This window comes from Hemiscyllium ocellatum, chromosome 20 (genome assembly GCF_020745735.1).
Source record: "Hemiscyllium ocellatum isolate sHemOce1 chromosome 20, sHemOce1.pat.X.cur, whole genome shotgun sequence".
Classification (NCBI taxonomy): domain Eukaryota; kingdom Metazoa; phylum Chordata; class Chondrichthyes; order Orectolobiformes; family Hemiscylliidae; genus Hemiscyllium; species Hemiscyllium ocellatum.
This window is the reverse complement of record NC_083420.1, coordinates 42,278,901-42,293,963: the sequence shown is the minus strand read 5'-3', so window position 1 is coordinate 42,293,963 and position 15,063 is coordinate 42,278,901. Positions and strand designations below refer to the sequence as shown.

The following is a 15,063-nucleotide window of genomic DNA, read 5'->3' as shown; positions in this document are numbered from 1 at the left end:
GAAACTAGAACTCATATGTACACTGTGATACACAGAAAAACATTTAGGTACACATGAAAACGTATGACCACACATTACCAAACAAAATCATACTTTAGGTGGAGATTCATCAGAACTCGCACCCACACAGTGATAGTCTGAGACACATGCTCCATCAAATGACCTAGGATTTTAGTCTCATAGTAATGCACTGAAACTCACAATCAAGCAGTGCATTATTTTAAAACAAAATACATAGAGATGCATTAGAACTCACACAGCAACCCTCTGACAGATTCAAATGTACACCAGAACACTCACTCAAACACAAACTCACTGATGCACATTCAGAGATACACCAGGATGTACACTCATACACTTACACAATGTACACTCAGACTGAGACACACCAGAATGTACACACACTCATTGACACACCACAATTTACAGTTACACATTCATCCATTGAAACACGCACTCAGACAAGTATATACCAGAACCCATGCTCACAATAACGCACAGTCACACACTCAGACCTGCATACACCAGAATCCACACACTTAGACAAGCAACACTAGAATCCACACACAATAACACACTCAAACAGACATAGATCAGACTCTAACTCAACAAAACACTGACACAGGTCAGAACCAATCCACATTTAAAACTTGCTACAAACTGTACACAAGAGGGCATCAAAGCACAGATTACACTAACAGCCTGCATAAAGTTTGTAATTTATCGTTGGAGCACAAGTCATGCTTTTAATTTTGTTTGCAGCAAAGTTGAATAGAACAATCACATCCAGTTTTTTTAAAACCAGTGGTTTGTTTGAAAAGCTGTGGGGCCTTGCAGCCATCCCTTGGTTTGGGAAATAAGCACCAAAAGAACTGAGGATGCTGGAAATCAGAAACAAAAATAGAAATTGCTGGAAAAGCTCAGCAGGTCTGGCAACATATGTAGACAGAAAGCAGGGTTAACGATTGGAGTCCAGTGCCTCTTCTTCAGAACTGATCTGGGGCATGACAAGTGAGGACAGCAAAAGGAAGGAGGGGGAGGCAGATAGTGAGCCAACGGCCAGGGAATGAAGGAGGTTGGGGATATGAGGGAGAGTAGGGGATTTAGAAAGATGAGGAAATGAAACGAAATAGGAAGGAACAGACAGAAGGAAACTTTGACAATGAAGGCTGTGGAATAGGATGTGGCCTGAATATGAGGAGGGAAAGAGTGGAATGAGGAACTACAGAGAGAGGAGTCAAGAAGAGACTATGTATTTAACTTGTGTTAACCTTCGTCTCGCAAATCCAGTTACATGTTATATTTTAAACTGAAGCTTTGAGTTCTGTGTAGGTTTGTTTTATTTCACCCCCCCAGAAAAATGCCATCTGACGATCAGAAAGCAGCAATATCACTGCCCAGTTCTGTGAGAGGAACAGGCTCGGGCAAGGTCTCCAGTCCAAATACACCTCTCCCTCTCGAAACCCTCTCGGCCGGAATTCCAAATGTGTTTAATTATTGCGTTTGATATGCACACATATATAATCTATATATTTATATAGAGAAATCCAGGGGCTATCAATCCTGGAGTGATTAGCGTACAGTGCAAGCTCTGAAATGCAAATGATTCTGTACAAAGGCTCCTTGCAAATTGGCGTCACCATTTCTCAAATTATATCATTACTATATTTTTAAGATGTTAATATGGCGAAGGCAATTTCCCCGGGGATGCGGGCAAATTAGTTCTATTTCCGAACGCCTCTCTCGTGTGTTAATGTAAGCGGAGAGCCGCGACAAGGAGCCGATCAACCAGATTACAATTAGGCTGCTGATTTGGACTCGATCAAGCATTGATAATTTTTGGCATATTAAGCACGTTTTACGAAAGGTGATAAGTCAGTTTTAATTGAAATGAAATGATTATTCTGATGGAACTTTGGATATTATTAACAAACTCCCCGCTCATTTAACATTCAGTTTTGAATGCAAGAGCCAAAAAGAGTGGGGGAAGAGAAAAAAGATTTGAAGGGTATTAGTATGTCAGCAACGCGAGAGGTAATTTGATGCGAATTACTTTTTTTTTGCTCTCCAGCTGAAATATAGTGAATTAAAAAAAACTCGCCTCGACGTCTCCGCTGACAGTTTGTCCAATCTACAGATAATGAGATGGGCAGAAGTTTTTAATTGTTAAGATTAAGCAGCATCTCCAGAGCTGATGGGAATTTAGAAATAATTCCTCTGCCTCTTTCGCCCCTCTCCTCTTAAAAATACATTTCAAAAACTCGGATTGTCATACATGATGAATAGAGAGAGAACGAGAGAGAGAAAAACACTTTGCTGTTTAATTGCGATCCCATTCAACTCCAGCGCCGGATCAAATCACCTGCGACAATTAATTTAGATTTAATTCCGTAATTATCAGCAAATCGAGTAATGTGCAAGTTAATTTAGATAGTTAAAAATTAACTTGCGTGAAGTTAATTGAGTAATTAAAACCCTCAACTGCCGCCTATTAATTTGCTAATTAAAAATAAATTTGATTTTGTGCAATTTGAGGTAATATTGACATCAGCCCAGTATCGGCAGCCTGTGAGTTGACTTGCTTTTGCTGTTTTGAATCTGACGGCACGGACCCAGTTTGGTGCCGGTGCTCTGCCTTCGTGTTTTACACGTATTTATATTCCATTAAATCACTCTCCAACAAAACCAGCTCTCAGGCCTTAAGAATTAAATAACCATTAACAGACCGTCTGGAGGTTGTTAAACGTTCCTTGGTTTTAATGATGGATTTCCTGAGCGCGTGTTGGAAACATTGGCTGCATTTTTTGCCCCCAGGTTGGGTCTGTGTGTTGTATCGCTCCCCACCTCCCCCCCCACCCCTTGTTTAATATCCATAGGATAATGTCGAGATGGTAAAGTGATTAATGTGTGGGCAACTGGGTTGTAGGGGGGAGAGTGAGAGAGACCCAACAAAAGGGGTCTGGAACCAGTTGGAATGGGGAGGGGGGAGTGGGGGTTGATCTGGCAAGTGGTTGACTTGTTAAAGGGGCATAATGGACCAAACTTGCCTCTCCAGGACATTTCTGGGATGTTGGGATTATCACCTCCGACCAATTTCACCGCTAACAGCACAAAAAGAAAGGAGACATCGGTTGGAATAGATAACCTTAACGAGATAAAGAGGAACATGGAGAGCCGCGCTGTCCTGAATGTGCGGCGTGTACGTCTTATTATCAAGTTAATTAAAGCTAGCATCTGACAATGTCACTCTCGTGTAAGAAAACGTATTTAAATGCAATGTCTCCGAGGACTTTGTGTCAAGGGCTTGCTTTCATTGAGTTGCTGGTCTGTTTTGCCTTGGCAAGAGCACAAGAAACCTGCGCCTGGAAATCACAGCTGAAGGGTGCCTTTAAACCAAACGCTTTTATAAGCAAATGTCATGCAGGCAATTATAGAATTCTGATGTATAAAATCAAAAAAAAATAAAACGATTTCCATAATTTGTGCAGATTGACTGCAGTACTACAGACACAAAGAAAGTCTCATCAAACGACAGCACTCTCCATTAAAGCATGCTCTCAAACGCTTTAAGAGATTTTTTTTACAAAGACTTAGAAACATTAAACCTTCCACGATTAAAATTTTACAGATTCAGATTGTGAAAGCCGGTTGCAGTGTGGACTGGAGGTCAAGTGACGAATGGATTATATGCTTCTTCATAATAATATTAATTAAACAATTTGCATGGTAATAAGGTAACAATTATCAGGGCTTATGTTGAAAGATACAGGTTATTACAACACGCCAATCACGAGTCAGGGGTCAGCTAGTGAGCGGGGGAAGAGAATTCAGCTCAAATTAACATTCTGTCAGCTCCAGAAATTGGTCAAATAAGTCGAATTAATTCTTTGTAATAAAGAGAGAAAAGTCCCATTGCCTGAGTTTGATTAAGCCTCCCCTGTATTCACAGACACGTCTCCTGTATTGCAGCCACAAAGCTCAAACATAAAATGAAGCGTTTATTGCTACGGGCAAATTTGGGTCCAGTGGCTACAGTTTACATTTAGTATTTATAGAAAGTTAAATTAAATTACGCTGAAAAGTGCGGCCCTTGGCCTCTCCGACCTGCAGCATTAATACTCCTCTCTATTCTTATTACTCCGTCTCTTTAGAAGTCAAACTGGAAATTTGGTCTTTTTTAAAATTTTGTTCTGGGTGTAATGTTCGTCATCCACTTTGGACTTTAGCAAATCGCCACCTTTTATTTTCAATTAGGAAATCTAATATTCCACCAGGTAGTGGCTACCCAGTGTGAAAATTGACAGGCTTCAAACACGTTATTGGTATGTTTTCTACAACAGTTTCAACGAGGCAGACATCCTGTCTCTAGAAATCTAACATATTCTCCATCTTAATTTGTTCCTGAGTATTGTCACCACATTCTCCTCGCTGATTTCGTTGGTTTCTGCTTTTCTGGGTGAAGGTTTGACTGAAGTGGGATTGTTTTCCCTTGCTGGGCATATTTAACATGTCACCAACATTGTCCACACGTTCCATCATTAAGACGTATTCCCGAATAAGTCTTTTGACTCTTCAGTGCCTTTCCCATTTTTCCCTCTCTCTCACACACACCCTCGAGTTCTCCTCCGCGTTCATTTGTGATATTTTACAGAAATCTACCCCCTTCCCAAACTCTTGGCACCTCAGTGTCCCTGCCTGTCTGGTTTACAACAAACTGTTCCAAACTTTCCCTGTTCGAAATCTTCGCCACCTCACTGGACTGCATGAGGACTACTGAAACTTCGATATCCCATTTCCCTGTCAGACTGAGGTCAAACTCGCGTGTTCTCGTCTGGCTCTGTTACACAACAGACCGTTAACAGAGAGGCAATCATTTTTGAACAACTTTTTCTCCCCTTCTAAGAATAAAGAAATAATGAGGCACAATTATCAGACACATTGCTAGTTTATGGTACTCAACCTGTGCCGGCGAAAGACACGGGAAGATTCATATTCCTAAACCCTAGTATGATGCATTATAATTTTATCTTAAAAGCTGTGGAAACGAAGTGAAGGTGAGAGGACAAAGGAGGTGTAAATGGAAAGCACACATTAATACATCTTGTTCAACCGCTGCATTTCCAATTTAATACGCACTTTAAGGATTCATTCGGATTGTTTTCACATGTAAGACCTGAGGAGGAAATCTGATGGACCGTTTAGGTACAGCCTACAATTCCAGTTTATTTACAGACCTATTGTCCAGTTAACAGAAATAAGGTGGCTTTCAAGTCAATAACTTATTAAAATCTAAACAAGAGTTAAACAGAAAATGTGTAGCACGGAAGATGACAATAAATGTGTGTCCCGGGACAAATGCCTGGATATGTTTTTTATCTAACTCTTTCCAGGGAACCCGTCCTTTCACCTCCCCTAGCCTTCAACCTATAGAGTTTCTTGAAACTTTGTACTTACACAATTCTGCCGCCTTTCCCAACCTGAACGATTTATTGCTAACGTTTGTTTTATTTCGGTGTGTTTTATTCGAAAATAATGATTCTTTGTCTAATTGTTTTTTTTTCTCCCCCTCTCCTGTTGTCTGTAGCCCGGCGATTGAGAGCGAGTTTGGAAACTTCAATGGGGAATATAATTTAATTAGAACAAAGCGGGACTCGGGCTCATTACCATTAATCACCGGTTCAGACAAAGTGCCTGGGTTTTTTTTCCTTGGGAAGAAAATAATGAAAAAAATGACTCGCGCACTGGGGTGACCTGTGTTTAATTAGCGCCGTCCTGTGATTAATAATTCAATATTTACTTATTGTTATCGATATTTTCAATAAAAAGCGAATGGCAGTTTTAAAGATCCCTTTTTTTTGTATAAGGCACCGTCACGATAGCTTTAAATATTCATAGTGACAGAGCAGTCTAGAGCAAACGGCGAAGATGAAATATCATGTTCTTTTAAATGCATTGTGACAGCTCTGGAAGCAGCAGCTGATGAATCCTCTATTATGCGATCAGTCTATTTGCCGCTCAACGTGTCCCTGTAATTGGCCCGACATCAGTTTAAAAGCTGACCAAGGAAATCATTCTCTCTTTTTTTTTCGAGGGGGAAAAAAAAACCTTGGACACAACACGATGGTCAATGTTTGGGAGAGAGAGAGAGAAGGAAAATCTATTAGTGTGTGTTGTGTAGGAGCTGCGGAGAAATTGCATATGTTTACTCTGTGCTCTGTTTAGTATTTAACCAGGTACCAATCAACCTGCGGGAGCTTGGGCCCGTACTCGTCAAATCCTCCTGCATTGTTTTGACAGCTCATATATTGTTTATTGAGGTGGATGTCATGTATAATTAGCGATCGATATGGAAACGTTTTCAAGCGGGTCTTAATACCCACTGGTCCCAACACACACCGACTATACGTCTCTGACGTCAGACGCGATTAACGTTTCTTATTGGTCCCAAATTCCCAAAGCCTGGGCTAATTATTGGATCCTTTATGTTCATAAAGTAAAGACACATCCTCTCCGTTCACTAGCATGTCAAGCGCTTTTCTACTTTCCCCTGCATACATTTTGAAGTTCACCCAAATCCTTTAAGTAAAAGATCTCACCCCCCCCCACCTCACCCAGCCCCCCACCCCCTCCCCTTTCTCTGTCTCTCTGTCTCTCTCTCTCTCTCTGGCCCCTTTCCCCCTGCAGGGAGATGATGGATAGCAGGATCTTAGAACACCACCACGCTCAGTTTGGAGGTACCTTGGCCAGCATGGTAGGATTCCATTATCCCCTTACTCATCACCATGTGTACGAACTCACAGGGCACCAGCTCCAATCTGCCAGCGTCCCCTTCACCATAGACGGATTACTGAGCGGCTCCTGCACGGCGTCCGTGGTCAACCCGTCCCCTCTGATGCCTTCGGCTTGTAACGTGAACGGGGAGAGCCAGTCCTTCAAACTGTCAGGTAAGAAAGAGAGCGAGAACAGAAAGTGCTCTGGGCGCCCAGATCAGGCCCAGAACTGGACCTCCAGCTTTATCACGGGGTGGGGTGGGGGAGGTGGGGGGGACGATACATACGCCAGACATAATTATATTATACAGCGGAAACGAATTTAAAACAATAATAAAAGGAATTATGTATTTCCCAAAACGAAACGAAAGTAGCTCATTACGGAGGCGAGTACAATAGTCCAGGTAACTGTGAGGCACAGAGTGAAAAGACGAGGCAGATTACAATACATGTGTATCGATATAAGGTGTTTTAAGAGAGCACATTAGTTACATACCGGGATCCGGGGTGGATGGGGAGTCGCTGGTATGTGTGTTTATAGATAGATGGACATGTGTGTTCGGGCGCTCTATAGCCGTGGGAATCAGTAAGTCGATGCTGTGGGAACGGAGCGCTCCCAGCCCAAGCCTGTGCCTGTAAAAGCCGCACATATTGTTTTGATCAGGTCCCCTCTGTTCAGGCTGGGAGAGAAACTGCATCGAGCCCGGCACTTCGATATAAACGTTCACTGTAACAGGCTAGGACAATGCACCTGCATTTCGGTGAATTTATACACAACTCAAGCAGCCCGTGTCTAATTAATCTGGGTTATTTACAGGGCGGGGGGAGAGATACAGAACCATTTTGCATTCCTACACTAAAAGATTTTGTGTGCATTTTAATGTGTACTAATATCGCCGGAACGAATATAATTTCGGAAAGAAAGTGTGGATAAAATTGGTTGGCAGGTCTCTGTAGATTGGGATGTCTGGTGTGTATTCTCCATCCAGCGGCGAATGCCTGCGTGTAGCCTGATCGTTTGGGTTTTGTTTGTTCTGATCAATATTTCCCTTCTCCCTTTTTATTGTTTTATTTCACCCCTTCCCTTCCCCATCACAGACTCGTCGGATCCAGAGAAAGACACCCCGGGATGTAAACGGAGAAGGACGAGAACCAATTTCACCGGCTGGCAGCTGGAGGAGTTGGAGAAAGCCTTTAACGAGAGCCATTATCCAGACGTGTTCATGAGAGAAGCGTTAGCATTGAGACTCGACCTGGTGGAGTCTCGGGTTCAGGTAAAACATATAAACAAAAATACAGTCTGCTTTATAACCAGCCCCAACTGCACAGTATTCATCCAACTGACACCCTTCCAGGATTCACAAAATGTTGAGACATTTCGCAACGTGAACGGTCTGTCAACGTTAAAATGTTTTGATTCATATTTTTTCACCATTTTAAATTGTTTAGGTCCACGATTCATTTTTCTTGAAACACCTTTGTTAAATTAAATTTTCACCAAAAGAAAAGCAGTACATCATAGAGACAGGCTGTACACTTTTCAATGATTTGCTAATCTCAAGTAAACGAACAGTCTATTCTCTTCCTGGTTTTTTAGTGCTTTAGAAAATAGGTTGTTTGTGTATAAATGTTTTAAAAGAGCAAACTGGGGACGAGCGGTGAAAACCACCCCAGGTTCTAAAGTGTTCTGCACTGAAAAGGCTTGTTGTTGACAATGTGTTACTTTTTTTTGTTGTGAGAATTGCTGTTGTGTTTACCTTTGTGGGGATGAACGCAGACTTAAAGAGAAAGCTGTGAAAACAGAGGTTTTAATGGGGAGAACCGCCTAACGTTTCATCGGGATAATGGGAATAATCAAATTATGGCATGTCCCAAAACTTGCAACAGGCAGGGCACTGTGTGCAGGGAAATTGCGGGGTCTGGGGGTGGGGGGGATGGGAATGTATGGAGAAATGTGTTCCAAAAATATGGAACATTCAGCCGTGTACAAGCTCAACGAACTATCAGAAAAAAAAATTCCCAGACGACCTAGTGTTAAGTTTAAATGCGTTTGAAATTATAAATCTATTGTTACAATCAAGATTATGGCACAGGTTGAGCAGAAATATCAGACTGAAGGCACAGCCTCCTCCTGACCCTCCCCTGTTCTTAAGCACTTTATCCAATTTGTTGATGGGTAGTTAAGTGAGGTTTAGATGAAGTCGAGAATGTTTATTTCCCTTAAGACGGTAATGAGCACTTCTCATTGACAGAGCAGTTGGAACCGACACAAAGAGAAGTCCTTGTAAAACGATTATTGGCCAGTTTAATTCCTGTTTAACAAGGGATAGCATTTTTAAAAAAGACACGAGGGTTTCTTTTGATAATTAGAGTGATCGTGTTTATTTCTCTCTTTTTTTTAAATTCTTGTTTGCAATCTTTCATTTTCGAAAGATAAAATACCCGATTGTGTAGAAGAGCACGCGTTGTGCTCTTAGAATGATTGGCGAGTTTTGTATTTGTTTTAAAAAAGAAACAGTTAATATTGGACCGTGTCAGGAACTGTGAGGGTGACCGAGTTTATTAATTGCTTCCTGTAGGAGGTGAGAAAGAAAGGAAACATTAGGTACCAAACTGAAAGCGAGAATTAAGCACCAAGCCATGGTATATAGTAACGGAAAATTCGTCCTCTTATGAATAGTCGATCAACATTATTGTTTTTGAGTTTTACCACTTCCTTTTTAGAATAGCGATATTCGTTGGTTCCACTGTGCTCTCTCACCTCCCCCCACCCCACCCCCCACCCCTCCCGTGACTGGTCTGTGATGGGGTAAAAGACTAAAAGGTTCAGGGGCTGATTCAAGCTTTGATTCTACCGCGGGGTTTGCAAAGTAAACTGCTTCAGTTGAAATCGCAAAGCATCGATTTAATTGATAGAATTACACGCGAGATTAAATGCAATTCGTTTGTCAATTAACCTAATTCAGGTTTTCGTGTTGATTGTGTAAACAATATGTTATTTACACAGGAGACGGGAAAGATGCGAACTCCCAAAACTTGCTACCACCCCACAGGTAGCCGAGTTCCTCTTCAGTATTAACCCGGGTCATTTAAAGGCTAAACTAGGATTCCGACTCGACATCCTCTCTTCACAATCTGTTCTGACACTGAAAAGTTTACAACACACAGTGTGTGCTCATAACAGACCCAAACTAAAAACTGGACCAAATTCAAAAGTGATTTAAGATGGGCCAGCGGACCGTTATTGTTAATTTTCCTGACAAAATCTTAATTTTGGTTTGAGTTATTGATGTCTCAAAAGTGAGCGTCAACGAGATTCAAAAGGTTAAGATTATCATTTTATTTGATAATTTAAAAAAAAGTCTTTAACTGGTCGTTAAAGTCCAGCATTGAAGGTAACTTGGAACTCGCTGTTAGGCTAAAGGAAACATCTGATCAGAGATGACAGGAGCGTTTGCAGAAAGTTTGCAAAAAGAGCTGTGCAATTCGATTGTAATGTCGTTTTCATTATTCGGCATGTAGGTTTGGTTTCAAAACCGCCGAGCGAAATGGAGGAAGAAGGAAAATACCAAGAAGGGACCTGGACGACCAGCACATAACTCGCACCCTACAACATGTAGCGGGGAGCCCATGGACCCGGAAGAGATCGCCCGCAGGGAGATGGAGAAGATGGAGAAGAAGAAACGGAAGCAGGAGAAGAAACTTCTGAAATCCCAGAACAAGCTGCTGCACTCGGAGGGGGAGTGCAGCGTCGCTTCCTCTGGTTCGGAGTCAGACAGCAGCGTGGTCCACCTGCAGCCTGGGACAACACAGAGCGAGACCAGTCAACACTCCCCAAACACCAGCCGGGAGCCGAGCGCGGTCAACTGCGAACAGACGCCCCCAAAGCTCTCCCACCACCAAAGAAACGCGTCCCAGAATAATCCCAGTCGGTCTTCAGATCTGGACTCCAGCCGGGACAAAGCTCAGAGTTATCTGTGCACGAACGCTCGCTCTTCCAGTCTGACCAAGTGCGACCAGAAAACCAACCCTTTCAGCGTTGAAAGTCTACTTTCCGATAGCACGCCGCGGCGCAAGCCTCACTATGACTACCCAGCCTTACCAAACCCCCGAGCCGTCATTGGGAAGGGGCACTTCCTTCTCTATCCCATCACCCAGCCTCTCGGTTTCATCGTTCCCCAAACCAGTATCAGGACACCGCCCGTCCAAACCCCGTCTCCCTCCAGGGCAGACACAGCCGCCCCAGAAACAGACCAGGCGCTTGCCACTTATCCCGCGACAAACTCAAACTCAACACAAACCGGCTGTCCCGGCTCCGAGTCGAGCTCAGCACAGACCAGCTACCCCGGGACAACTGCGGGCGCCACACAAGCCAGCTATCTCGATCCAAATTCCAGCCCGTCTCAGTCAAATAAAGCTCTGGCCTCGGAGGGTCCAGATGAACTGACCCAACAGAGAGCGGACTCTCCCGAGCCAGTAAACACAAACTGCCCTCGAGAACATATGACAGAGTGTGAAGAGGTGGATATGGACTAAGCTCAGAGACTGGAAACTAACATCGCATCTGCAAAGCAGGCACGACTAAACAAAGCAAGACAGAGGGAGGAAGGGAAAATAAGGACTTTCTCGTTAAATTCACTAGATAAACACGCCCTTTCAGTTTATTTAGTTTGTTAGCTATGCAGGTGGATTTCTGTATGAATTTTCACTGATCAGGCGATGCGTTCAGATATTAACCCAGCCCTGTTTTCACTAAACGGTGCCAAAACAGTTTATCTTCTATATATAAACACACATATATATATATATTCTCTCTCCCACACACCTACATACACAGAGTTAACATCAGTGGCTGAACGCAATGTATAAAACCACCAATCCTCTCTCCTCATTGTGTAAAACCCAAACAAATGTATCAAATATTTATATATGATGTAACTTTTTTTATAAATAAAAGTTTCTGTTTTAAAAAAAAGGTTTTGTCTGTGATGTGTCAGTGTTAATATGTGTGCGGCAGCCGAGCAGGCTCTGGAAGAGTCTGTGTTTGTGTTTATTGCTATAAGACCTTTTTATTCATTAAAATGCTGTGAATCTCTGGTGAAGCCGGAGGGGCCACGATCCTGCCCGCTTCCTGCCGCGTCCTGATATGAAAGTGATTATTTTCCCGATGGCAGCCGAGGTCGGGTTTAGCCCAAAGGGTTATTACACATTACCGATTTTATAGTGAGATGAAATCACACAAGTTCCTTCAATAATAGAATTAGCATGAAAGGGCTGGGGCATAAAATTGAAATTGGAAAATAATAGGCTGAGATGTGTGCGTGCATATTTGGCTGTGTTGAATTGGTTGTGAAATGGGAAATCGTGGGCTGGAATTTTCATGAGGTTTCCTTTGTCATGTATCTTGTAGCAGGCTATATTAAGATAGATGTTCGATGATATCCTTCATTGTTCTGTCGCTTATATTGATGTTCTGGTGTTATCATCCTATTGATCATGTGTCGCCTGTAATAGGACAGGGAAAGCAAACGCGCCTCAACAAAAGAAGAACACATTTGTTCTAATAGGGGAGGAGACCCAAGGGGGGAGTTTGAGATTCAGGACAGCTGTACCGAGAGAAAGAGGAGCGAGGAGAGGGGAAGGGGGCGAGGAAGTGGGGTGGTGGGGGGGGGGGGGGGGGGATGTGTGTCTGGGGGGGGGGGTGATATGGAAAAACTTTTGCCAGAAACTCGCACCCGCTTTGCCTTACCACCCCCCCCCCCCCCCCGCACTCTCCTTACTGATCACCCCTCCCTCGCCAATCCCCTTCAATTTACAGGGCACTTATGCAGTGTAAACTGCATCAGTTCCCTGGGAATTAAAATCCCAATTATTAAAACCATTAATTTTGTCGAGTCTGTGCACAGTGGAATTATGTTTACAGCCTAGTTAAATATCGCTGATCCCTTCTGGTCATCGGGCCTTTTATTTGCAAATAAATTGAATATAATAATAAGACAGGCTTAGTTCTGGGTGCGCGCAGATGAATTTCTGAGCTCCCGTTCTCTTTAATAATATTTACATAATTTTCGCTCGGTGCCTGTGATATTTACTCTGCAGGATGCATCAGCTTTTGGAGAGAAAAAAATAATTAGATCAAAAAAAAAGAGAGCGAATTTGTGTCGAGACGGACGTCACTTAAGACTCTCTGGGTAGAAATTTCATTCTGTACAAATTCAGTTAATAGGAAAATGATTGTCTCGGTATCCTTAAAACTGGTCTCGCCTCGAATCTCTGACCTTAGCAGTCACGCTTGCCATTTCTGTATCCGTTTGGTATCGAAAAGGTGGGAAAAAAATATAATCTGGGAAAGAGGCAAAAAAAAGCCGCGGCGTTTAAAATGCTATGTTGTTTTAAATAACGTGAAATATCTCCCTGGCAGCAATAAATTGCCTCCTTTCTTCAATTTGCAGCTGTTCATTTTGTCCGTATAGCTCATGTTTTATTTATTTACAGCCATAATGATTGCGGTTGTGAATGAGGCCGAGTATCGGTCGCTAGCAGACACATGTCCTTAAGGTGAATTAGTGATTTAGTTAAGCAGTTTAGTCCAATGTTGGTGCTGCTCTCAGCTCAATAGGGTTTTTTTTTTGCTGAGCCCGAGGAGGAAGCTGTTTCTAGACAAACTATCAATCGATCTAGCTCGCAGTCTCCGGGAGATGTGTCCGCGATGAATCATACTTTATGAATTCAATTTATACCAAGAGAAATTTTCAATTTGAACGCTGGATCATTATGGGACAGTGCAAATTGTTTTTGCTCTATTATGCATCGGACGCCATCATTTTTCTTTCTAATTACGGAGGTGTCAGGTCGAGCTGTCATCCCGGCGCTGATTTTCAATTTAACTGATCATCATACATTCATTTTCCCATTTGATAAATCTGCTATCTAGACGCGACGCCATGCCCTGAATATTAAGTTGCACACAGAAACGCGCAGTAATGGGGAGTGTGCATGCAATAAGTGCAGATCACGGAGCTAATTTAGCACCTTGTGCGCTTCCATCTCGTTTTCTGATTTCCAAATCTCTAAGGACCGAGCTCAGCCCAGGGGCTGCAGTCTTCTCTCTCACAACCGGTTCCAAAACGGCTGGTTTGTATTACAGAATTTCCAAATTAGGATATCAAGCTTAATTAATGGTAATTGAGTTCTTCAATACGTGTTATTTTTATTTAATAGAAACAAATTTGCACAATTAATTATGAACGTAATTTTCAAGAGCCCCATTTGCAACACATTTCCAAATTAGCTGAAGCAAATTAGACGCTTTTATGATGATTTCCACCTTCGTTTCCACCCCCTACCCCTTCAGCAACAGCATGCCCCCACCTCCCCCCCCCAAAAAAAATGTTTACCGAGGAAACATATTTTGGTTTGGAACCCCCTAGATCCTTACAGAGTGATGAATTGCGCAGGTTCGGAAGGTGCAGTTTATTTTGTGATTTATTTTTAACCCGGGGTTGTACACGGCGCTGACAGTTTGGACAAATTAGCAATCCTTTGCAGCCGCCTCTAATGAGAGGGGTTTATCTCAGCACCTCGCAGCTAGCGTGAAAAATTACCGTGGACTCAATAAGAGGTGTCGGATCGATCGGAGAGCAGAGTGTAAATTACAAAAAAAAATCCTAACCACATTTAATCCGGAGACAAATTCATATAGATTAAAATAATGCAGCTGCAAATGGGTGTGAGACACTTCGACTTCACCAGATAGAGTTGAACTCATACCAAACTAATCAGCTTCTTGCAAACAAGATTTTGCTACAAAGCCTTCCACTGAGAAGGTTGCTGTCCGCAATATTTCTCTTTTTGTTTAGAAACGCTCAAAACTTCATTTTAAACCCAAATTGATTAAACTATTTAATTAGTAATGAATACTTCCCACATACTGATTTTAGACTGTCCCTCTTCATTTCAAAGATGTCTCTCACGCACCTTGCAGGACTGACGATAGATTCTTATTAAGAATATAATTTATTTGCCCTGATATTGCACATAGCTATTGGGAGAGTCTCCAAGGAGTCTGGAATGAACTGTACATTTAGTCTATAACAGTTCTGCTTATATCATAATGCAACATCCAGCAAAGGGTTGCAATTCCGTAGTCCACACGTATTTACACGTATATATGTGGTTTGGGGAAAAAAATGTTGTAAAGTATTTGTGAGCATTTTTTCGCAATAATTGCATACTGCCTGTTAAAGTGCTTTTTTTTCTCTTGAAAAAAAACTTACCGCGTAACCTGCTACTC

The 15,063-nt window shown here is 42.3% G+C and overlaps 1 protein-coding gene across 1 annotated transcript; it reads left to right on the top strand.

Annotated features, from left to right (window-relative positions):
- Positions 1-6,688: 6,688 nt before the first annotated feature.
- Positions 6,689-11,306, top strand: uncx (UNC homeobox). Its single transcript, XM_060840992.1, has 3 exons — positions 6,689-6,944; positions 7,869-8,044; positions 10,293-11,306. The coding sequence occupies exons 1-3, from the start codon at positions 6,689-6,691 to the stop codon at positions 11,304-11,306; spliced, it is 1,446 nt and encodes a 481-aa protein (XP_060696975.1).
- The last annotated feature ends 3,757 nt before the right edge of the window (positions 11,307-15,063 follow it).

Excerpts from the sequence above, each read along its gene's own strand:
- uncx (XM_060840992.1), top strand. The coding sequence starts at position 6,689 with ATGATGGATAGCAGGATCTTAGAACACCACCACGCTCAGTTTGGAGGT. Across the intron at positions 6,945-7,868 it reads CCAGTCCTTCAAACTGTCAG|ACTCGTCGGATCCAGAGAAA; the intron begins GTAAGAAAGAGA and ends TCCCCATCACAG. Across the intron at positions 8,045-10,292 it reads TGGTGGAGTCTCGGGTTCAG|GTTTGGTTTCAAAACCGCCG; the intron begins GTAAAACATATA and ends TTCGGCATGTAG.